This window comes from Rhincodon typus, chromosome 31, assembly GCF_021869965.1.
Source record: "Rhincodon typus isolate 14 chromosome 31, sRhiTyp1.1, whole genome shotgun sequence".
In the NCBI taxonomy this organism is placed as follows: domain Eukaryota; kingdom Metazoa; phylum Chordata; class Chondrichthyes; order Orectolobiformes; family Rhincodontidae; genus Rhincodon; species Rhincodon typus.
This window is the reverse complement of record NC_063362.1, coordinates 20,332,546-20,358,347: the sequence shown is the minus strand read 5'-3', so window position 1 is coordinate 20,358,347 and position 25,802 is coordinate 20,332,546. Positions and strand designations below refer to the sequence as shown.

Genomic DNA, 25,802 nt, shown 5'->3' with positions numbered 1-25,802 from the left:
TTCCCTCAAGGTGGCTGGAATACAAAGGAGAGGAGTTTTTACGACAGTGGTATGTAGCCCTGGTTAGATCCCATCTGGAGCATTCAGCTTTGGGCCGTGCATCACAGGAAGGATACACTTGTTATGGAGGCTTTGTACCACATATTCACCAAAATAGTTGTAAAGCTAAAAAAAGACAGGTTGCAGTAGCCTGGCTTGTATTCTGTAAATGTGGAAGATTGAATGGTGATCTGATGGAGGTACTTAATGCAGTAGAAGTAGGTTATTTAGAAAAGGTCGCAGAAATCGAGACATTTTCTCCCAAATGTTTGCAGATGCTGGCTTGGTCAAAGCTTTCAGAACTGAGCTTGATTCATTTCTGTTATATTGAGGTTAGATGGGATATGGAATGATGGGGTTGAACTACAGATCAGCCATTATTGAATATCAGTCCAGGTTCAAGAAGCTGAATGGTTTGCTCCTGTTGATAGGTTCTTAGTGCCTTATGCAGTTATAGGATGGGGCATAGTGGTGCAGACTATAACTTTTATAAACATCTGAGGGCATAAGTTGATAATAGACATTATATAAATAAGATATAGGTTGGCAGCAAAGCTATCTCACAACTCTATGCACTTACAGCATAATCCACTAAACAGTGACATTTGGAAAAGTTTCTAGAAATTCGCACAGTTTAAGTAGCCATTTTTTTGCTGCAGACAAGACAATCCTTTTTTGACTATTTCTGATTTTAAAAAAATCACTTCTGTTGTGTGGGATTCAGCCATCCACACTTCAGAATGAATCTTATTTTCTTTTTGAATTTGGTGTGTCCAATTGCCACCACCAGTGGATAGAACCCCACAAATCCTGAGGCCGAGAACCTGGCAATAATTAGCATGTACCTTGTTGAAGGACTACCCTTAAAATTATAATAATTTATTGAAAATACGTGGGTTCCCCAAGAGAAAATGAACAGTAAAATGAGACATAGGATGGTCTTTGCAGCTTCCCATTCAGAATTAATGTGGCTACTGGCGAATTGGACATCCTGAGTTTTCCTGTAGTGCTTGTAGAGAAATAGCAATGTGGCAGTGTTGGCAAATATCATTAGACCAATAGGGATTACTTCATGTATTACAACAGAGACCATTGCATATGCGAGGCCACTAATTTCATTTGGAAATGTCCACACACAGCCAAATAAAGGTCTTATTGTGCTACTGATCACCATTAAGTTATTGGTAGTGTTGTTCTTGGAGTTGGATGAGTACGGTAGGGCGAAGCTTGAGTAGAACAAGCTCAAAGCCCACTCTACCACCAGGGCATTCACAACCTTCCTCCTCTCATGTAACCTTTCCAACATGCTCCGGCTTGTTCTGATTGTAATAAAGTGGAACAGGCTCAGACAGAGGGTGACCCAAATACTTGCTGACCTCAGCCAGGTCCAGATGAACATCATCAACCTACAGCCTGGGTCAGAGAAAGAAACAGACTGTCCAGCATCGAATGTCAGAAGCAAGGTATTCCTTGTCAGGGAAAGCATCAGGTTTGCAGCTGCAATGTTCATCAGAATGAGGTCGGAGGAGGAGAGGTAACGGTTTTCCCGAATGGAGTCAACAGCAATCCAGATAACCAGAGCATTTCCAAAAATCCCACAGGACACAAGCAAACCACAGACGAAAACCTGTACAGAATGTTCAGCCATGTCACATCAATACTGCATCTACAGATCGCTGAAAGATAACAGATATTATACAGAATGAATATATTAGTCTCATTGAGGAAGTAACTCCACTAAACCTTTAAAATTTAAACTCCAAAACAAAAACTGATTTACTTTCAAATCCATTTGAGGATTAATTTGTCTGTTCTTTATTATTGTCCTCTGAATAATAAATTCTGAATGTGATTTGTTCCTATTTCCTGTTCTACATGAAGACCTGTTCACTTATTGTGCTTATCCTCATCAAATTGCACTGGCTGTCCATCTCCAGTCCATTGGTTTTCAAACCTATGACCTTGTTTACAAATCCCTGCATATTCTCATGTCTCTGCTCACAGCATTACTTTTTCTAGACTTGCTCTACTCTCTTCCAGTTCATTTTGATGTTACCATGTTGAGTAATCATAAAGCTATGCACACTCCCTTCTGGGTGACCTTATGGAGGTTTATAAAATCATGAAGGGCATAGATAAGGTGAATAGCAAAGGTCTTTTCTTTTGGGGGAATTCAAAACTAAGAGGCATGTTTTTAAGTTGAGAGGAGAAAGTTTTAAAAAGGATAAGGGGGCATTTTTTTTTAGACAGAAGGCTGTTTGTGTGTGGAATGAACTGCCAGAGGAAGTGGTGAATGCAGGTACAGTTCCAACATTTAAAAGACATTTGGATAAGTACATGAATAGGAAAGCTTTGCAGGGATATGAGCTAAATGAAGGCAAATGGGTTTAGTTTAGTTTGGGAACATGGTCAGTATGGATTAGTTGGACTGAAGGGTCTCTTTCTGTGCTGTATGACTCTATGACCTCCCCCATTCTCTTCTTAACTTTAAAAACTATCGTTTCCCCAACACCTGTTATTCTTAAAACGTCAGTGTGGAATGGTTTGAAATGTTAACAGTGCTGCTTGTCTCTTATTTTCATCTATTATCCTAAAAATGTGTTCAGTTGGGGTGTAAGAGCATAAATGTGGCTGTGGTAAGTAACAGTGGCACATATTCTAGCCCAGCTAATGTGAAACTACTTGCTACATTTTCATAGTACATCACGACATCATCTTGAAGCACCCAGGGAAAGAAAACAATGTGAAGAGCTAAAACAGCTGAAGATTAAATTGCTGAACTACATTTTCCAGTTGTTCATCATGTTCTTATTGAGAAGACCTTCACCTTATTTACCAAGCTACCCTATTGAATCATGAATCCTGGCAACCGTCACATCACCTCACCTCATCAAATTTCCCAGAACATAGCAAAATCCAGCACATGGAAACTAGACATGAAACAAAACCAAAACAGAAACAAAATATTTTAACGTCTCCCTTTTAATGAAAATTCTGAGCTCATATCCCTTTCTTATTGATTCTTACAACTGTGGGAATCATCTAGCATCTTTTGTACCCTTTTAAAAATCTTTACATCATTTGGAAAACCTCTGTTAGTTTCTCTCTTAACCTTCATCACATTCAATTTTTGAGGCTTTCTTCATGACTGCTCTGTCAACTATTATTATCCCAATGAGCCTATATTAACTCATGCTGACTTAATTTGAGTCAAGCTGATGTTTTCCCCTTACTGTTGTATAAACATGAGTTGCCAACCACTGCCAACATGGTTGTGTAGATTGTTGCTGCTACCATGCCCTTTTTTGACTGCATCTGTATGACCTACTTAGTCTGGTGTGATAGAAGAAAACCATTGGGTAGTCTAACAATATGTAGTTTATTACTTTATAGCAATCAGGTACAAAATTTTGAGGAAACTTGGATGGCAGTTTGTGTTCCTCAAGATCCCGAGTTTTTCTGCTTTCCCTAAACAAGTCCTTATGCTATTTTAGATTGGGTGAAACTTAATGCATTCTTTTGCATCAACACTTTCAGAACCCAATACTTATACTTTATCACCCCACAAGACTTTTTCCCATAGTTAACATTTATACATTCATGCATATAATTACATTACCACCACCCATCTCCCTCTAAGACAGTATGGAGAGTTAATAATTCTTCCGGAATTCTTTATCTTAAGAACTGTTTTCTCAAAGATGTCCAATTCTAAATTCCATTTAGCCCATCTTAGAAATGAAATCTTCCTAGCAATACTATTTCTCCTGCCATTTCTTCCTAATATTTTTCTTACATTAAAGCTTTTTTTAATTCTTCAGTATCTCAGTGCTGCTTTATTCTCATTGCTTTGAAGACTTTAATCCTTCAGTACATGGATGCTATTTTGTTTTATGTGCTTGAAAGACTTTTAGTTTTGCTGTACAACAAAGCTGTTTTCTTTTCCTTAACTTAAAGGCTTATAACTGTGAAGTACAGCAACGCTGTGTTCCTGTACTGCTTTCCTACACTTTTGCAGTTAAATGGAGGTTTCCTGCTTTCTATGGCCAGAGTGATGTTTCCTGCATTTATACAATGACAAAATGATAATTTTCCACCTGTCATGGCCCAATAAACAATTCCCCTCCTTTTCCATAACTTTGCTGAATAAATCCTGCTACCTACAGCCTTAACGATGAAATCCATTTTCTTAGTAGCTTTTTCCAGACGATTTGCATTGTGTGTGGTGCTTCTAGCATTGCTTGTTTCTTTATAATTTTATCAAAGTTTACTTTAATGTCTTCTCCAAATCCCAGTTTTTGTGGCCTTAATAAATTCTTCCCACCTTAACCATCGCTCGAATCATGGGTCTCTCACTCTTTTTACTGACTCAATCATTTCCTTACTTTCTTCCCCAGTTAGGCTCTGCCTGCTTATGCTTCTAGATAGCCCCTTTATCACTTTAGTAGGGCTTTGCAATGTTACCAGTTCTGGGACCTCAGTTTAAATTACATCTATGATCCTTGATTTCCCTTACTGAAGCTGTGCCTTGTGATGTTGGCCCACTATGTTCACAGTGCTCACTGTGAGTTGTAGTTCTTCTTTTACCTCTAACTTTTTCAGTCTGTAATTGCACTGTTTGTTTTCTTTAAAAGGTTTCCCCTTATCCACCAGAGATTTTAGCTTTACTCACAGAGTCCCCAATCTGTTTGATGACTGATTGAACTCCAACTTGGGACCACGCCCACAGACTACCACCATTCAATGCAATCTGTAATAACCTTGGAGTGATGACTGCACAAGCTTCATGGAGCTTCTCGTTTATGACTGCTTTTGCCATCTTCTACCTGAATTTTTAAAAAATTCCTTTAGCCTTGACTGCAGATTCTGCCTTGTAGAATCTTACCACAAGTTTGAGTGCTGCAGGCTACTTGATTGTACACCTTCCTATGTTGCTGACTGCCCATGTCCCTCCTGAAGCTGCAAGTTTTAAATGTTTTCTGGGTTTGCTGTAATTTGTGCAGCTAAATTGAATTCCAAACCACACCATTGCCTGCCATGTTATAGTAGCATGCAATGCCAACCACTGCCAATGTGTTCAGGTAGGTTGTAACCATCATTGACCTTTTCTGACTGGGTCTACAGAGCCACAAGTGTGTTAGAACAAAAACATTAGGTAAAGGCTCTTTTCTTTAGAAAGTTGTCGTATATTGCACGCTAGCAATCAGATGCAAATTACATTCATAAGATAAACATTGTTATGAAGGCTATGAGGAGATTGAGATGATGGTCTATCTTCCCATAAGCTCCAAAGGCTGTTTTAGCTTTCCTCGCCTAAGTTCTTACAACATTATATTGAGTGCACCTGGATGCAGCTTTTGCCATTAACCCTTTCAAAGCCATTACCTTATACAACACTTAGCATGTGCTGAATTTGCCGCATTATCCATATTTCATCCTGTTTAAGTTCTGTTCACATTACCCCAGTCAAATGTTTCCTGAAAACCCTTTGCTCCAAAATTACACAATGCCAACTGTCACTAAATATTCCGTTCTGACTTTCCCTGATTTGTCTTTGAACTTTATTGATTTCATCATTTGGAAACCCCTATACATTTTCACTAAATATTCTCCTTTCTTGCTGTTCTAAAGATGATGGAGACAGTTCCAAAGACACTGCTGGCATCCCACCTGAGTAACCACTCACACTAACCAACACAGTGAGTGTTAGCAAGTTGTTAATGTAAGGACTGCCACACAAGCTGGGATGATTATATTGAGGATAAGTAAGGGAAATTGCTATGTGGGTTGTAATTCTGTGATTCAGTGCTCTCACTGAGGGGCCTGTGACTACAGGGAGTCAATGACATGGTTTGACTGCAACCCTGATTCTCCTTTGTTCTCTGTTGAACGACACCTTTTTCATGGAAATAATTATCAACAGTTTTTATAACTCAGAATAATGATCGTTGCTGCAAACAAAGAGTAAAAGGTTTGTTTTTATCAATGGCTTGTGAATTATGGCTTCATTCACAGTCAGTAAACTGTTCACTAACAGTGGATACATTACACTAAAGGTTGAAGTAAGAGTTATGATAGAAATAAAGAGTGGTACAATCAAGAATTTTGTTTTAGGAAGACTGACATTGAAAGTATAAGGGAGGAATAAAGAAAGACAGATTGGTGCACACTGAGAGATTGGGCACTACAGACTTGTAATCCTTCTAACAGAGTTATTATACAAATTCACATAATATATTCTCCGTAACAGACTCGCATTACAAATTCCTAAAACATAATAAATGATTTTTCTTGTTCAATGGCTTCCAAGCTTTTTGAACCTGACCCTGCACCGTACAACATATGGACTTACAGGACATCTTTAAGATCCACGATCTCTCCTTCTCCCATTTGTTTCCCTTAAGAATAATTTATATTCTTGTGAATGTATTCCTTGGTTCATATCCTCATATCAAATTATTGTAATTTCATGATATTGCAGGCCTGTTCTGCCATCATTTGCAGGGGACATGGTAGCATAATTGTCATATTACCAAAGTATTCATTAGTGATCCAGAGACAGAGGTTGAAATCCAATCGTAGGCAGAGGGGAATTCAATTTCAATTAATAAACAAATCAGGACTAAAAGGCATTAGTGATTATGGAGGTACCAGTTGTCATGAAAACTCATCAGGTTTACTGGTGATCTTTAGAGAAAGACATCTGCCTTCTTTACTGGGCTGACCTGTGTGTGATTCCAGACCCCCAGGAATGTGGTTGACTCTTAACTGCCCTCTGAAGTGGCCTAGCAAGCCAATAATTCCAAAGACAGTGGCTCACCACCATCTTCTCAAAAGCAATGAGGGATGGACAGTAAATGTTGGCCTTGCCAATGACACCTTGATCTTGAGGATGACTTTTTAAAAAGCACCCAACTGATTTGACATTCTAAATGGATTTCCTCAGCTGCACATAAAGTCACTATAACAGAGAGCAATGCTGCCTAGAATAAAGATTGTGCCTCAACTTAGTTACCAACTATGCTGACAATGTCAAAACTTTGACTTTTTTTTAATCCTCCACCAGATTCCTTCATTCCAACATTGCACAACTGAAAGCAAATGTAGGAGTTTGACAGGTTTCAGAAACTAATGGGTGAAATTAGCTCAGCAAAAGACACCCAGTCAAAGGGGGAATCAATATATCAGATTTTCTGTGTCACGCAAAGCTTTTATTTCATCATTTGTTTGTAGATTTTCTAAGAGCAGAAATCACCACTGGTGAGTTTCTGGAGAAATGTTCAACATGCTTGTCCGTATTTCTCTTTGTGCCAATTTCACAATGTCATTAAAATCTATTTAAAATAAGCCTTTGTAAAAGAGCAAAGGAACACCCTATAAAGGTGTTTATCCAGTAATATCACCAACAGTAATTTCAAGCTGTCATTTCACAAGTTTTTCCGCACAAAGTTTGAAGCCGATATTGTTGCCTTACTGAGTAGTTTGTCCTTTGTTTACTTATTCTTTCGAGATAGATTGTTAGAAAATCAAAAGCGCATCATGCGCATTTGTTCATGAATAACTTGTGGTGCAACACTGCCAGATATATTTATTGCATATAAAATACATTCTATAAACTCTACACAACTCTCACCTGTGCCTTTTTCTCTTCGCAACGCAGTTGTGGTTGAAAGTACAGAAATCTGAGTTTGATGTGTCTGCGATGGAGGTTGAAAGCAGTATCAGGATACTCATTTCAGAATTATGTACAAATACCTTACTGGCCATGAGGGACCGTTTTCTGTACAGCAGCAATGCATACATGTCAGACCAATTAATTAATGTGTCAGTATTACTGACACAGCAAACCACACAAAACAAATAGAATTACTGTCCCACTGGTCTGAACTTCAGAGCAAACATATTCATTAAAACTGCTCAGCTAGTTTTGTGTGTTGGTGTAGCATGGTCAGTGAGCCATCACTGTTCAAATCAAACTATTTCATGCTTACAGTCAAATCTCAGTGCAGATATCAAATTAGCAGTGTGAAATATTATAAAATGAGAGAATAGGATTCAGGTGGAGAATATCCAACTGAAGATCCTTAAAGAATTATCTGTTACTCATGCCTTACACTCCCAAGAAGTTACTAAACTCCTTGGAACTGTCAGATATTTCCTCTCAGGTCAGATGTGAATCATTTATACTGATAGAAATTGAACAGATTGTGTAACCATCACAATCAGATTTAATTAATTCAATTGGTACTATGTGTCTTTGCCTAGTAATACAAAATAATGAACATTCTGTTGTCCACTTTAGTGGGTTATGTTGCTTTACTTAAAATAACCTAAAGCAATCTTTCAGCATTCTAACCCTTTCTGTTTAAAACCTAACCATGAGTGCTCTTGTTCTTATTGACTCTGTCTCCTTTTTTCACAATCAGAGGGGAATGTTTATCTCATACAGTCCCTACCATGTCCCAATGCAGTAAATGTAAGGTGTTAATCAATGACTGAACTAAGCTATTTAGTACTTACTGTTTTTGGTCCTTGCAGGGGAACATTATTGATGCTTTTGCTTATTAGATGTTTATCTACCTTCAATGTTTTATTTCTTTTAAGTTGTGTGAATACTTCTTGCTTTTAAAATACAGAACTTAAATTGACACTTATCCAAATCCTCTGGAAAAATGGTCAAAAATTCAGTAGCATCACATTTCCCAGTTTGGATTTATTATTTGTAGAGATCGCTTCCACAGAATCTAATGATTATTTACAATGTGATGCAGAGTCTTCTTGGCTTCTTTCCATGGCATGCAACTCCCTTGAACAATTGGGATCTCTTCATTAAAATCCTCATAACATCTAAAGCAAATCACAGAACTATGAAAAGATTGATGCAATGGCATATGCAGTTAGGGACATTTATTTAAGAGATCAGAGTAATGACATAAAAATAGTCTTGCATTTACATAGCTCCTTTCAAGACCTGAGGACATCTAAAAGCACTTCACACCCAACAAAATACTTTAAAGTGCAGTTACTGTTGTGATGTAAGAAATGCAGCCAGCATTTTGATCACAGTAAGGACCCACAAAGCGTTGATGACCAAGTCGACTCTAAAATCTGAGAGATTAATAGTAGCCAGGAGAATGCTTTGAACTTCTTTAACATGGTGCCATGGAATCTTTATGCATACCGAGAGAGTGCCAATGTTTAATGTTTGACAGTTCAGCATTCCTTCAATACTGAATTGGAGCTACATACAAAGGGCAGAATTTTAACTGTGGTGCACTATTTGCCCACCAGATCTGTTCTCTTGCATTTTGCTGACTTCCACATGATTCAAATTAAATTTTAAACTACCAATGGTGTGAAAAGGAGACATATGGTGATCATGCAATGGGGTAGCTTTCCAGCGATGAAACTCATTGCCAGTTGTCAATGTGGCTGCTGTGGAAGAGCTATAAAATAACCTCCTGTAAAACAGGGAGGCTCTTCATTACGGCCGCAACTTTCCTGCTCAACTCCATCACCATTAACCTCAGACTTATTGGGTGCACAATGGAGGGCATGGGTGGTTTTCAAATGTAAATTTCACTTGTAAATATTTAACATTAAGTTGGTTTCACTTTATTCACGTAAGCATCATCATTATTTGTTTAGACTAGCTTAGTCAGAAAGCTCAATATTTTATTTTATGTATATGATTAGCATACATTCATGGTTACAGAGGAATTAAGGACATTTCTTTATTGTGTGAGAAACAGTATTGTGTTTTTATGTTCACTCTTTATTGAATATTCATCTTAGTATCCAGTTTTGTACCTGCCACTCTGTAGGACATAGCTGAACTTACAGGCTCAGCTGAATTTCCCTTCTAAGCGTCAGTGTTGGTGATGGAGATAGAGGAGAAGTGAACACTGTGGCTGGTGAAGGGAGATTGTGAGGCAGGGAATGAGAAGATTTGAAGACTGAGAAATTTTTCTCTGCCTCCAGTGTTTCTGATATCTTTCAAAATGCAGGATCCGGCCAAAGATTTTAAAATGGAAGACAATGGAATTGCTTCAAAGGAGTGGCAGCAGAGGCAGATGTTATTGGTGGCAGATGAGGAGCCTGGATCCAAGGCCTGACCAGGCCCAGCGCAGGACTCAGCTGACACAGAGGTGGATGGGTCAAAGCCACAGCAGCGGGGGTGGTGGAGGTTCTGGACCCCGGCTGATTTCCAGCATTGGGAGAGACAGCCAGGGAAATCATGGTCAGGTTGGGAACTGAGCACTTGGATGGGTAAATCATGGAGAGAACTGAACAAATTCAAAATCTTTTCCTTTAGTTTCTTGGTTTTTTATTTAGAAATCTAAGATGGCGCCAGAATGTGGCGACTCTTTGTACTTTTCACTGTATTCCAGTACATGTGACAATAAATCTAATCTAATCTAATCTAATCGTAAAGGACATTGTCTGAGATCACACTCAGTGGGAATAACTGAAATGTTGTAGGTGAACTCAAAGCCCTATAAGGACTCCACCAGCCACAATCATGGGATGGACTACGTGGGGGCAGCACACTGACCTTTAGGCCTTCATTCTCTTACTTGACAGACTCTTTCCATCACCCCCTCACTACACCCAGGATGCTAGACCCTTCTCAAATCATTCCTCCATTCCCCTGAGCCCATTCCATACTCCCACACCCACCCTGATCACCACTGATGAGCTCTTGCTGGTCCCAGACCTTCATTCAAGTTGCTACTCATCCTGCTTTCTTTTCTGAGTTCAACAAGGAAAACTGTTGACCTCAGAGGCAACTGCACAAAGCTAACTATTGCACGTTGCCTGTAAACAAATGTGAATCAGGTACCATGAGGTCTTTGTGTGCTGCTGATTTTATCATGAATTACAATCACATAATTATAAAAGATTTTAATACAATTAGTTTTCATTGCATAAAAATGTATTAGAAGTCGGAAGTCACCATAGGACATGTGAGATTTAGCTCACCACAAAGATACTGCTTAGTTACTTTCTAAATTTGAACCTGCTATTGGAAAAACAAAATTACAGCTCTTACTTAAGTATGTAACCCAACCCATCTTGTTTCCTGCTTTTACAGGTTCCGTAAACCACCATCCTCACCACACTCCCTTACTGTCAGACAATAACAGGTCCAGGTTCCATAAAGTATTCCTGCCTTTAGTAATACAGCAACAAGTATTCACTCCCCATCATTGAAACTATTTAACTCTTTTCAGTTGGAAAAAACTAATCAAATTCAGAGACCAGTGAAGGGCCCTTTCTGATACTGAACAAACCTTTCAATTATGCTATTGTAAGAGAAAAAATCCCAAGTGCATGGCGGCAGAGCATTTTGATACCAATATTCAAAATAAAGGGAGACAAACAAGCTTTCAAAACCTTCTAATGACTTAATCATCTAGAACATACTTTAAAGTTATGGGAGAAGGAGTCATGGACATGAGAAAATTATGGAAATCCATTAAGGTCAGTTCAGATTCATGCCTGTTGTTTTGAGACAAATGATGAAAGATATAGGGATGGTTAATGCAAAACGAAGTATGCATTAATTTCTTTAGAGGCAGCTTTAGAATGGGCGCATGGGAGAAATTATAAGTATCGTCTGAAGATGTGGTGAATTCATGGAATCCCTTTGACGTATGTATGATTATGACAGGACATGTGCAAGGATTATTGGACAAGTGGTAACCGGGGATGTACCGACTGGGTGCATTAGCCATGGTAAAAGTGGGGTGTTACGGGGATGGGGTAGGGAACTGGATCTGGGTGGAATGCTCCTCTGAGGGTCAGTTTAAACTTGATGGGCCAAATGGCCTCTTTCCAAACAGTTGAGATGCTATGATTCTATGATTCTACAACAGTAAGTAACAGTGCGGGGAAGGAATGACTGTTTCAAAGCCAAAGTTGAATTGCCCAAGATTGGGACCTCCACCTCTTCCTGATAGTCATGGAAGTTCTTGAGCAACTGAAACAGGAAGGGCCATGGTCAATGATGTTTTTATATGACATAGAGCTATGTGATGGAGATGATGAAAGCATGATTGACTATGTAGACAACCGGACAAAAGCACTGGAAGACATTGGAATGAAGATCAATAGAGCAAAGGCCAAAGTACAGACTATTAGTTTGAGCCCAGAGAATAGGATTAGAGTGCAAGTGTGAAGATTATCAGCGAAAACTTAGGAAAAAATGAATAGTTTAAAATATTTAAGGTCAGTGGAAATAGAAGATGGAGTTATGGAAATTAAATAGATTAGATCTGGTTGGACTATTTGGAATAAGTGTTTGTGATAGAACAATATTGCTGAAACCAGAAAGAGAATGAAGACAGCTGTGAAACTGACCTTGTTAATATTGGGCAGAAACTTGGGCAACATCAGTAAGAGAGGGGCAACTACTGGATACTGATGAGATGCAAATGCTGAGCTGACTGTGTGGAGTAATAAGAAAGGACAAAATTAGGAACCAGTGCAACAAGGACGGTCAGTGAAGATTCTGGGCGTATCAAAGAAAGTAGCTGGGAGAGATTGAAATCATCTGTTACAGAGAGCTCGGAAAAGTGCAGACAGTTAGTGGCAATGGGACTGCCAGGGAGTAGGAGAAACAGGAAATTGAAGCTCAGATGGAAAGATTGTATTCCAAGAGACAAATGCAGTGGTGGGGCAGAAATGGGTGGGGGGGGGGGGGGGGTGGTGGTGAACAATGGGCATTGTGCCAAACCCAGGTAAAATGGGAAAAGTGGAAAAGGGAAGAAAAATAATGTCAGAGATAGTAGGAACTGCAGATGCTGGAGAATCTGAGATATACAAGGTGTAGAGCTGGATGAACACAGCAGGCCAAGCAGCATCAGAGGAGCAGGAAGGCTGACGTTTCGAGCCTAGACCCTTCTTCAGAAAATAATGTCAAGTGCCATGTCTGCCCCAGTAGAGTAGGTTTACTTGTTTTTGGCTCTGCATGTACAGCTGGTACAGCACTGTTAAGTGCCATGTACATATGCTTAAGGAAAATGAGAGTGAAGTTTAGTGGGAATGATAGTTTGAAAACAGTTTGTGTTGATGTGATCTCAGAACAGTTGAGGCTAGGTGCCAAAAATGATAATATTCCCAACATTAACATTCTTCGTCCTGAAAAACATTTAAAAAGCACCACCACAGCTCAGTTCACAACTATGTGGTCTTTATTTCAATTCCAAAATATTTAATCTCCTTATGCTGTGAAAAAGGGTAACAACTTATAATTTATAAGTTATGGGTTGACAGAACCGTATTGTTTTAAAGATTCCTTGTTGACCTTGAATTATAATGTTCTTTGACATTATCCCACATCGTACCTGGGACAAAATTCCTGCACAGTGATGCAGTTCTACAGTATTCCAGCACTGTCTGTATGGTGAAGACAGAACACCGCATCTGGTTCTTCTAACTTTTTTTCATTAAGCCAATAAATTAAATATAGATGTAGACACAGCTTGATGTGGACTTCCACAAAACCACCACCAAGAGCAATAATACAGCATCAACAGAGACACTTACGTATTTGCTGACGTGCTGCAGTAAGGAAACCTGTGATGGCACAATGCCTGTGGAGACAATAACTTTTAAAGAGAAATTTGAATTTCCAGTTATTTGCTGCAAGGATGACATATCCAGATTTCACATTTTGAGAAAAATCTTTCATTGTATAAAATGATTGAAGCCAAACGCTATAGACTAAAGGTCTAGATAATTGATACTTTAAGATCTAAAGATATTTTACTTATCACACATCGCAATTTTACAGCAAGGAGTTCACAATTGTTCTCAGCTCCTAAAGGGGTGACATCATTTTCTATTTTCCCAGCTGGGTTACTTCTAGTCCCAGAGCTGCCTCTCACTATGAAGGTTGTAGATTTCTTCCTCTAGGTTCAGTCTAGGCAAATCTTCTGCTGTTTTTAACTCCTCAGAAACTTCATCTTCAAATTGAATGTGAGTTCCCATTCATGTAATAGACAATAAATACATCAATTTATTTGCTTAAGGTGCAGCCCTGCGTAATTTTTTTTCTTGTTACCTAACTTTCTGAAACAAAAACAGAAATTGCTGGAGAAAGCAGATCTGGCAGAACCTATGGAAAGTAGAGTCAACATTTCAGGTCCAGTAACCATTCATCAGAACGGTCATTGAACCTGAAATATTGACTCTGCTTTCTCTTTATTGATATTCCCAGACCTGCTGAGTTTCTCCAGTAAATTTTGTTTATGTTTCGGATTTACAGCGTCCACAGTTCTTGTTATTTCTGGGTTTATTAGGAAGCTTATGACTTGATCTGAAAATGGCTTCCTTTATCCTCCTCTCATTAGCAATGAGGAACACAATAACTTTGTAGACTAGAAATGCAGATCAGTTATTTTAATTACAATCTTAGAAGTGAAACAATTATTTACAGCTTTACATTGATAACACCTTACTGCACCAAGGGAGACACAAGCTTTATTCATAACAGACCTAAAATCAGCTGACATTGTCTGCTGACGTTCACACCTTGCAACTGCGCCCCCCCCCCCGCGCTCAATAAAACAATCTGAACCACCTTCAGATCTGTAAATGTTTAAACCACTCAGGCTTACTAACAGGTGGATGCTAGCACTTGTCAATGTGACCCCCTTAAATGTAAAGGTACTGTCTTAAACCTTAACACTGAGAAACCAAAAGATATTGGGCCTAAAACAAAATAATCTTACAGACCTCAAATTGTAGCAAAGAACAAAAAGAAAGAAAAACCACTGTAAATGATGAAAATCCACACCAGGTTTGTCAGTTTGTACTTACAAAGACACTGTCGCGTTTTCAAGTTTGAACCTTTTGGACTGTAACCCCAATCCTAAACACCATATTATAATTCCCAGACTTGTATTTCAATTCCAATGCATTCCTCGCTTTTACACAGTTAGTTATAACGTTTCCATTCTTGTTTTGGACATTTCTGACAAGCTTTCCACAGACCCCTTTTATAAGCCCATGACCATCAGAATTGCTCTTCTTCCCAGTTGCTTCCTGTAAAGAGGCAGTGCCTCCCTTTCTTCATGTTTCTCTATGGTCACGTTTGCTTTGATGAGAACAATTTTCACAATAAAGCTTCTAAAATGTTCCCTTTACTCCCACGAGATTTCACTTTGCTTGTGGGGGAACACAGCTTTCGATTATGACTGGCCCATTCCTTATCACTCCCCTCTTGTGCTTTCCCTCGTTGAGATTGTCTCCACCTATCACTCCAGTAGCTTTCTCATTTCCGAAGTAATTTCCATTCTTTCTGCCACAGATTCAATGTGATCCCTTTGACAAACACATCGTCCCCTTCCAGTGTCAGGAGCAACTATTCACCCCAAGTACACTAGATCAGCGTTCCATGATCACAAATTCCAGCTGGCCTTCCTCCTATACTTGTTTCTCTCCCACAGGAGTTGCAACATCCCTTCAGTCACTATTCCTTCCATGAAAGATAACAATTAACACACACTTCCTTCAATCTAATATTCTCTGTCTGAGGTGTGATCTCCTTTACATTGTGGGCCATCAAATGTCAGGGGAAGGAATTTGCAACTGGAAAGTTAGATGGTGGGCAGTGCACAGCTGATCTGCACAAACCTGTGAGGAGGGGAGGAAAGTGAGCTGATGTTTCCAACTTCGACCATCGATCAGAATAGAGGTCTCCTGGGGAATCTGCATAAGCTATGGTGTTCTCTTTTCGACAAAAGAGAATGCTCTGTGAATTTCCAGAATTTACATTTATAATCTTTTTTATTTCTCCATGTTCTTGCAATTTTTGTGTACGTGCCTCTTCCAAATTTTTATCATTTTTGCTTGTCATAGTCATATAGTCATACAGCACAAAAGAGGCCCTTTGGCCCATTGAATCTGTGCCAACCTAACTATACTAGTCTCACTTTCCATCACTTGGCCCATAGTCTTAAATATTATGGCATTTCAAGTGCTTGTGCACATACTTTTTAAATGTTATGAGGTTTCCTGTCTCTACTACCCTCCCAGGCAGTGCATTCCAGATTCCCATCATTGTGGAGGAAAACATATTTTCCTCAAATCCCTTCTAAACTTCCTGCCCTTCACCCTAACTTATGCCCCTCATTATGACACTTCATCTAAGAGGAACAGTTGCTTCTTATCTACCTTGTCCGTGCCCCTCATAACCTTATACACCTCAATCAGGTTCCCATTCAACCTTATCTGCTCTAAAGAGTTTTACAAATTGCATTTTTGCTACTTTTCTTTCAGTCCTTCCTGAACTGTCCATCAAGTCTTTTACCAGTTTCCAACTTTCCAAAGAACCTGTTTACAGTTCATTTGGCCCAGTCATTCCTCTCAGTGCCAGGAGTCAGCATTCCTAAAGCTCCCTGGAGGACCCCTGTTGTTCTTTTCTCTTGTTTAGTTCAGTGCTGTTATCTTCCAGCTTTCAGCTCTGGACTAAGACGCCTACTCTTAGAAATTTATAAATGCTGATTGAAGGCAAGATATGGGGTTAAATTTTACCAGAAATTGGCTAGGTATCAGTTTTGGTGAATATCGTCGATAGTTTCTCTCCATGACTCCTTATGAGAATTTGTCTGAAATTCGCCTCATTAACATTCCACTTCATGTCTATGGTGCTCTGTTTGTCCTATCTTCCCTCGCACCAGATGTGGATGTACTCATCACTGCTGGGGCCTTTAAAATGCAGTTGTGCACCAAGTCGAGTGCTGTCAGTCCAAGACTGTATTGCACAGTTCCTCTGTCTGAAGAATTGCCTCAGAAACAACCAACAGAGGCAAGTAGTACCCTGATTTGCAGACAGGGATCGGGAGGTCCTCATAGATGGAGTGGTGCAGAGGAGGCTCGTCATCTTCCGTCAGGACCAGGAGAGGGGATCACGCCACCAGACCCTGCCAGCCTGGATTGAGGTTAACACCTGGGTCAGTGCTGTCAGGAAGAACACCCAGCTATGACATGAGAAGGTCAATGATCTTGTGTGTGCTGTGGAGGTAAGTGTCACTACCATCACTCTGCTACTGGACACTCTCTCTGTCTCTGCCACTGTATCCACCTCCCACCAGGGCTCAGGGTTTATCACTGTCACTGCTGCATGCAACATCTTCCCTCACCCACTCTCACCACCATCATCCCCTACCCCTACAATATTAACCTTACATGGCGTCTGTCTCTCCTACTCACTCACTCAAACAGGATACCTCGCAATTTTTTTCTACATTCAAAGCTGTGTCGGATCCTTCTATCTCACTCAATCCTTCCCTCTGTCTCATGGCAGAAGAAAATGACGTACAACAGGCAGAGAGACCCTATATGGGTGGTAGGGTGCCCAACATTCACCTTCTCACCTGCTACAGGGAGAAGAACATGGATCTAGCTGGTGAGGACGGTGACCGTTCCTGCAGTGATGCTGATGTCCTGGCAACCAAGTTAGAATCATTGTCCATTGCTGTACTGCTCTCCTGTTACTGCCACAGAGAATATGTTCCTAACATGCTGTAACTTCTAACCCCTTTTTCATGATACATTCTCTCTTTTGTCTCTTGCAGGCACCACTGAAATCGGCACAGTTTCTGTTTGAGAGGTCAGCCCTGTCAGAAATCTTCTCCTCCAACTCTGAGGAAGAAGCCACAGATATCTCAGAGGATACAACAGTGAGGCTTCCTCCTACAGCCCCCACCAGCTCAGATACTGACCCCCTCAGTGGGTATTTCATGTAGATTAGAGTCAGGAGCACCTGGCAGTGACCACATCACTGCCACGCCTCTCCAGCTGGGTCGAAGAAGAATCGCTCCAGATAGCTGGCACTCAGAGGACTGCTGGAGACTGGGCACCTGCTTATGCCCAGGCAAGAGAGGAGCTCATAGTGTCAGCAATTAGTGACGTCATTCAGATGCACAAACAGGCATCGAGCAGTTTGGTCAGGGGCATTGGACAAACTGACTTGAAGGTTGGAAAACTCCACCAATGCTGTTTGTACCAAGCTGCCTCTGGCACGTGAACATCTGCCTGCCTCCTTGAACAGGTTGGCAGCTGCCATGGAGAGTCACGTCCAGTACCCTCAGTTTCTGCTAGATATATACACGGACTTACGCTCCATTGCTGTAACCAGTGATGCTCAGCAACAGTGGGACAAGGGACTTTGTCTTCGCTCTGGTGCCCCTTCCTCACAAGGAGACTGGGTGGTGCCAGTAGGTACACAGCCAGAGGAGGAACCACATGAGGAGCTCCCAAGAAGTCTCCTCTCAGGACACTCCAGAGGTGGTCATCCCTCCATCTCCTGCTGACTACTCTCGGCCCCTTGAGAATTAAAGTGGGGAGGGTGAACTTGCCTCTGGGCAGGACACACTCAATATGTCTGGGCCTTTTTGCCACAAACATGCCTGGGGTCACTCAACCAAAACTCCAAGTCCATCTGGCATCCACTTTAAGGCAGGCTCTCAGCTGCAGATAGAAGGGCAACAAAGAAGGAGACCTTCAGAAGGCACATAGGTGGCATTTCATTATAAATATGTTCTCACCGTGATAAATATTGTTCACTTTTCATCATCAGCTACGTGACTGGATTGCGGCCTGGCTGCAATGACAAGATCTTAGCCCCCATTACTGCTACCCAATGTCCAAGGTGTGAATGGAGCAGCTCCTGCACCATGTGAAGACTTTAAAGGGCCTCACATTGCACCAAAGTGGAGTCTCCTCCCTCACAGAATGAAACACCAACTGTGCCTACTCTGGGTATGGTGTCAGCCATTTTCAGCTCCACATGCAATTTGGAGAGGATGGTAGGAAACAACAGGTTGTGCTTCATAGAGTGAATCACAGAATCAACCTCTCCGGCTTGGTGCCTCCACCACCAAATCTTCATTCCCTTCTTTGTTGCCCTCTGTGTCAACCCCATCTGATTTGATCTTCCCAACATTCCCACCCAGTCTATTTATTTAACTGTGCATCTCCCACGTTTCCCCCCGCATCCCAGGCATAGCACATCATCTCTCCAGACATTGTTTAAAAGACATTTGGATGGAAATATGAACAGGAAAGGTTTGGAGGGATATGGGCCAGGAGCAGGCAGGTGGGACTACTTTAGTTTGGGATTATGCTCGGCATGGACTGGTTGGATGAAGGGTCTGTTTCTGTGCTGTATGATTCTATGACTCAATGACGAGTGCACTGTCTCCCCATTGAAACCAGGATAACGCTGACTATTAAAACCCCACCTCCTGCATTACCCCTTTCTCTCCTACAATTTATCATTTCCCGCCATTATATGTTGAGTTGCCCCATTCACGATTGTTATGCCCTCTGTATCCCAGCATGCTGTCTTCAATCTCCACATTTGAGTTCTCAGTTTGCCTCCCACAGCAATGGCTCCTGATAACACCTCCTTCCACATTTGACCTTTAGCGGAGAGACCCCATGATCCACTCTCTTGACTGACTTCAACAGATATCCCGAACTGATGACTGATCAAATCTCTGATTGATCTGAGTGCAACTCCCTGCCTGACTTACCATGAATCCCCAGACTGGTTGTACTGGACTTACAAGGTTACTGTCTGCTCTGGATACAGATCCCTGAGCCTGATGACCCAAGTGGCCGAATGGCCATTTCCAAGTCCTGGATTCATAGTGGATGCTGGTTTTGACTTACTGAGCTGGGACCCCTGACTGACAGCAACCTCCAGACTCCGCCTGAGGACTGCTCCCCTTCGACTTTGGCATGTAACCATTTGTTTGATGCACATGCAGTGTGTTTGCTGCTTATGCTGCTGATATGTGGTGCAGGTATGAGATTGACATAGTGCACTACCATACAGCAACATATCCACCCCATTGACTGATGATAACCATGGCTCACTGCCTGGCTTTGCGCCCATTACTCAGCCACTGGGCTGGTAACAGAGGCTGTCCTTGACTTACTGTGCTGGGACCCCCTAAGGGAAGGCTGTCTCCCTTGACTTGAATTTAACCTGCTGACAAACACAACAAGCTTCCTTTCTTTGTGTCTATGCTAAAAGAGAAGGCAAGAAATAATATATGCCTCATATCTCTGGCTGAGGGGGCAAAGTGCAAAAAGCAAGGCAATGCAAGGCAGGAATGCTGAGCACACCCAGCTAGGTTCAGAGTGATTGAGCGCTCTGACAGAGAGTAAAGAGTTGGCAATGCAACCTGGTCCAGACCAAGAGCTGGGTGTGTGTTTCTGAGTGCACACTGTCCTTGCTGTTGCATTACAATGAGAGTTACCTCTGCAACCCAAGGTGCAGTATTGATATGTAAAAGAGCGCTGGAAGTGGATTGGAGATATGGCATGAACGTTCTTAGAAGTTGGCACACGTTAGATACCAATGTCCATGGACATGAGGTACGTGTGGCTGGTGCCCATGGAGCATGCCCATGGATTTTGGAGCCAGGTGTCCAGCTTGGAGGTCCATGAGAGCAATGGCAAGCTGAGTCTGCCAGGTCCCCACTCTGGTCACCAACCTCGACGTCAATCTTGTTTGGTAAGGATCGACAAGTGAATATTACTGAGGCAAGTTGGATCATCAACAAGGCATTTAACAAACAATGATTCCCCTCAATTGGCAACTCACCACTCCCTAGTGAGAAACTCGTCAAACTGTTTCTGAAACACATAAAAGATAGAGTGAAATGATCTTGCCATTGACATGGGCCTTGCCAGAATCTTATCTGATTCTTCCATAAATCTCACCATTACTTACATTACTTAGAATCCTATAAGATTCTGCCCATCATTGCCTACAATTCCAATGAATAGCATATCAGATTTCATTGACGTGAGATGGAGGACCTTCCCATCAGAGTACCCAAGTGATATAAATGACATTAAACACTTGTTTGACATTGATGCTTTAGAAGCAGATGATAGAATTGGGCCTGATTGTCCCTCTCCTGAATATTTCATTTCTGATTCATAATTATTTCTGATACCTTTTTGTTCTACCTTCAATACCCGAGTTGGGCAGTTCTATGGCAATGACATGGTATTGGCGATTGTGTAGCTAGAAACTCTTCACTAGGTTCTGGTGTCTGATATTCCAACCCTTTCCCAATTTGTGTCCCAGCATCTGGTATGTCCTTCAATAGGAATGCCACTAACACACTTAAATCAATTGTCTTTGTTTCATCAGCACATTTCAACAGAGACGAAATCCTATACAGTGTTATGCTGAGACTGTAGTATCAGTTTTCGAATGTTGATGACCTATAATTTCAGTGGAGACATGTCACATGATTGGGTTTTCTGCTGATCTTTTACAGAAGTTGAGTTGGCTGATTCGGAAACGCCGATAAGAAATCCCTGGTGCTAATGTCAAGGCATTTCCTGATGTTTAAACATTTTGGTAAATAAAAAGATAATAACTGCACATGAGGAAGTACAGAAACCTTCGAAATATTTAATTTTACAATACAAACCACAATGCATTACCGTGTCAATAGCTACAGTATCACCAGTTTGACACTAGTCATTGTAATGAACAGTGACTTCACCATCACTGAATGTGTGCAAAGATTCACTTTACAAAAGTCTGTATATCCTCTAAATACTAATTATCTCTGCTACAGATAATACAGAGATGTGTCAGAGAGATGCTATAAATAGAGAAAGTCTTGTTAGTGTCATTGATTCCAAAGATTAATCATTCAGTCAGCCTCTGCTGTAATTGCCAGTTCTTTCAGAAGTTGCTGAATAAAAGGACATTTTGTTAAATTGCATAATCATTGATGTTCAAATATCACATAAGTGACTTTGTAGATTTTGTTGAATTTCTCTGTCCATAGAGGTTAGCTGTCTCTGCCTCCAGGCTCTGCACTAACACTGTCCTTGATTGAAAGGATAGACTGCTGCAGCTGGCAGATGTCTCCTTGAACAGCATCATATTCAGTTTGACATGGAATACGCCATTCTTACTAATCGTCTGATATAAATGGGCTTTGAACATTCCTCGGCCTAGAGGCAGCTGTGTTCAATGCAATCTATTAAAGAATTTTACAAAATTCATGCCTCCCTACATTATATATACTATCTTCCACTTTCTTGCCCAATTAATTAACTGTCCCATATTCCTTATCAACCTCTTTACATCCTCCTAACAGCTTACTTTTATATTTAGCGGAAAATTTAGGATATAGTACACTCGGTCATCTTGACTAAGTCATTGACATAGATTGTAAATGGCTGAAGTTTAAGCACTGATCTTTTCAGCAGTCCAGTTATACTGTATCATCCTGGAAATGACCCATTCTAGTTTTACTCTCTGTCTTCTGTCTATTAAACAATCCTCGATCCATGATATTTAGCAAATTTCTAATGCTGTAATAAAACCTATTGTGTGGTACATTATCAACTGCCTTCTGAAAATCTGAACATGCTCCCTCAACTTGTTCCACTCTACAAATGCACCAGTAAAAATTGCAAAATAATCTGTCAAACTCTATTTACATGTAAACATACGAAGTAGGAGGTGGAGTAGAACACTCAGCCCCTTGACTGGGCTCTGCCATTCAATAAGATCATGGCTGATCTGATTACTCCACAGTCTTACCTACTCTCGATAACCGAAACCAGCTAAAAATAGTCAAGGACTTGTTGTGAGAAAAATAATTCCTTCTCTCTGTCTCAAATAGGTGACCCTTATTTTGAAACATTGACCCCTATTTCCCTTTCATGAAACCATGTTGAGTCTGCCTAATCATATTGTAATTTGTCAAGTCTTTAATAACAGATTCTAGCATTTTCCCTTGAATAATCTGTTCTCACAGATCCCTCACTTGTCTCTTTTTCCTAGCCTAAACAATGGTTACTTATACTGTTTTCCAGACCTTGCAGATCATTCTTGAACAGAGCTTCCCAAACTGTTGGTCAATTTGGTGTATCCAGTTTGGTAAAAGATTCATATCCCCTGAGATAATTGCATTTCTCTTCTGTATTGTCTACTTGCGGACTTATAGGCTGTCCAACACTACAATTACTGTAATGCAGACAAATACCAGTACCAATTTTTTTTGTAGCTCTGCAACTTCTTACCTCAATCTAGAACATAGAACATAGAACATAGAACATTACAGCGCAGTACAGGCCCTTCGGCCCTCGATGTTGCGCCGACCTGTGAAATCAATCTGAAGCCCATCTAAACTATTCCATTATCATCCATATGTTTATCCAATGACCATTTAAATGCCCTTAAAGTGGGCGAGTCAGCTATTTTTGCAGGCAGGGCATTCCACGCCCTTACTACTCTCTGAGTAAAGAACCTACCTCTGACATCTGTCCTATATCTATCACCCCTCAATTTAAAGCTATGTCCCCTCGTGCTAGCCATCACCATCCGAGGAAAAAGGCTCCCACTGTCCACCCTATCTAATCCTCTGAACATCTTGTATGTCTCTATCAAGTCACCTCTTAACCTTCTCTCTAACGAAAACAGCCTCAAAACCCTCAGCCTTTCCTCATAAGACCTTCCCTCCATACCAGGCAACATCCTGGTAAATCTCCTCTGCACCCTTTCCAATGCTTTCACATCCTTCCTATAATGCGGTGACCAGAACTGTACGCAATACTCCAAGTGCGGCCACACCAGAGTTTTGTACAGCTGCAACATGACCTCATGGCTCCGAAACTCAATCCCTCTACCAATAAAACCTAACATACTGTGCGCCTTCTTAACAACGCTATCAACCTGGGTGGCAACTTTCAGTGATCTATGCACATGGACACCGAGATCTTTCTGCTCATCCACACTACCAAGAATCTTACCATTAGCCCAGTACTCTGTATTCCTGTTACTCCTTCCAAAGTGAATCACCTCACACTTTTCCACATTAAACTCCATTTGCCACCTCTCAGCCCAGCTCTGCAGCTTATCTATGTCCCTCTGTAACCTACAACATCCTTCTGCACTATCCACAACTACACCGACTTTGGTGTCATCCGCATATTTACTAACCCATCCTTCTACGCCCTCATCCAGGTCATTTATAAAAATGACAAACAGCAGTGGCCCCAAAACAGATCCTTGAGGTACACCACTAGTAACTGAACTCCAGGATGAACATTTCCCATCAACCACCACCCTCTGTCTTCTTACAGCTAGCCAATTTCTGATCCAAACCGCTAAATCACCCTCAATCCCATGCCTCCGTATTTTCTGCAATAGCCTACCATGGGGAACCTTATCAAACGCTTTACTGAAATCCAAATACACCACATCAACCGCTTTACCCTCATCCACCTGTTTGGTCACCTTCTTGAAGAACTCAATAAGGTTTGTGAGGCACGACCTACCCTTCACAAAACCGTGTTGACTATCCCTAATCAAATTATTCCTTTCTAGATGATTATAAATCCTATCTCTTATAATCCTTTCCAACACTTTACCCACAACCGAAGTAAGGCTCACTGGTCTATAATTACCAGGGTTGTCTCTACTCCCCTTCTTGAACAAGGGGACAACATTTGCTAGTCTCCAGTCTTCTGGCACTATTCCTGAAGACAATGACAACATAAAGATCAAAGCCAAAGGCTCTGCAATCTCCTCTCTAGCTTCCCAGAGAATCCTAGGATAAATCCCATCCGGCCCAGGGGACTTATCTATTTTCACACCTTCCAAAATTGCTAACACCTCCTCCTTATGAACCTCAATCCCGTCTAGTCTAATAGACTGTATCTCAGTATTCTCCTCGACTACATTGTCTTTTTCCTGCGTGAATACTGACGAAAAATATTCATTTAGCACCTCTCCTATCTCTTCGGACTCCACGCACAACTTCCCACTACTGTCCTTGACCAGCCCCAATCTTACTCTAGTCATTCTTTTATTCCTGACATACCTATAGAAAGCTTTAGGGTTTTCCTTGATCCTACCTGCTAAAGACTTCTCATGTCCCCTCCTGGCTCTTCTTAGCTCTCTCTTTAGGTCCTTCCTGGCTAACTTGTAACTCTCAAGCGCCCTCACTGAGCCTTCACGCCTCATCTCTACATAAGCCTCCTTCTTCCTCTTGACAAGAAATTCAACTTCTTTAGTAAACCACGGTTCCCTCGCTCGACCATTTCCTCCCTGCCTGACAGGTACATACTTCTCAAGGACACGCAGTAGCTGTTCCTTGAACAAGCTCCACATTTCAATTGTGCCCAGCCCCTGCAGTTTCCTTCTCCATCCTATGCATCCTAAATCTTGCCTCATCGCCTCATAGTTGCCTTTCCCCCAGCTATAACTCTTGCCCTGCTTTATATACCGATCCTTTTCCATCGCTAAAGTAAACGTAACCGAATTGTGGTCACTATCACCAAAGTGCTCTCCTACCTCCAAATCTAACACCTGGCCTGGTTCATTACCCAGTACCAAATCCAATGTGGCCTCGCCTCTTGTTGGCCTATCTACATACTGTGTCAGGAAACCCTCCTGCACACATTGGACAAAAACTGACCCATCTGAAGTACTTGAACTATAGCGTTTCCAGTCAATATTTGGAAAGTTAAAGTCCCCCATAACAACTACCCTGTTACTTTCGCTCCTATCCAGAATCATCTTTGCAATCTTTTCCTCTACATCTCTGGAACTTTTCGGAGGCCTATAGAAAACTCCCAACAGGGTGACCTCTCCTTTCCTGGTTCTAACCTCAGCCCATACTACCTCAGTAGACGAGTTGTCATCAAACGTCCTTTCTGCCACCGTAATACTGTCCTTGACTAACAATGCCACACCTCCC

The 25,802-nt window shown here is 41.1% G+C and overlaps 1 protein-coding gene across 1 annotated transcript; it reads right to left on the bottom strand.

Moving 5' to 3' along the window:
* Positions 1–739: 739 nt before the first annotated feature.
* On the bottom strand, positions 740–1,687 carry LOC109929439 (olfactory receptor class A-like protein 4). The gene has a single exon (XM_020529119.2). The coding sequence runs from the start codon at positions 1,685–1,687 to the stop codon at positions 740–742; it is 948 nt and encodes a 315-aa protein (XP_020384708.2).
* Positions 1,688–25,802: the final 24,115 nt, after the last annotated feature.

Bases quoted from the DNA above. Each gene is read 5' to 3' on its own strand.
- LOC109929439 (XM_020529119.2), bottom strand. From the start codon at position 1,687: ATGGCTGAACATTCTGTACAGGTTTTCGTCTGTGGTTTGCTTGTGTCC.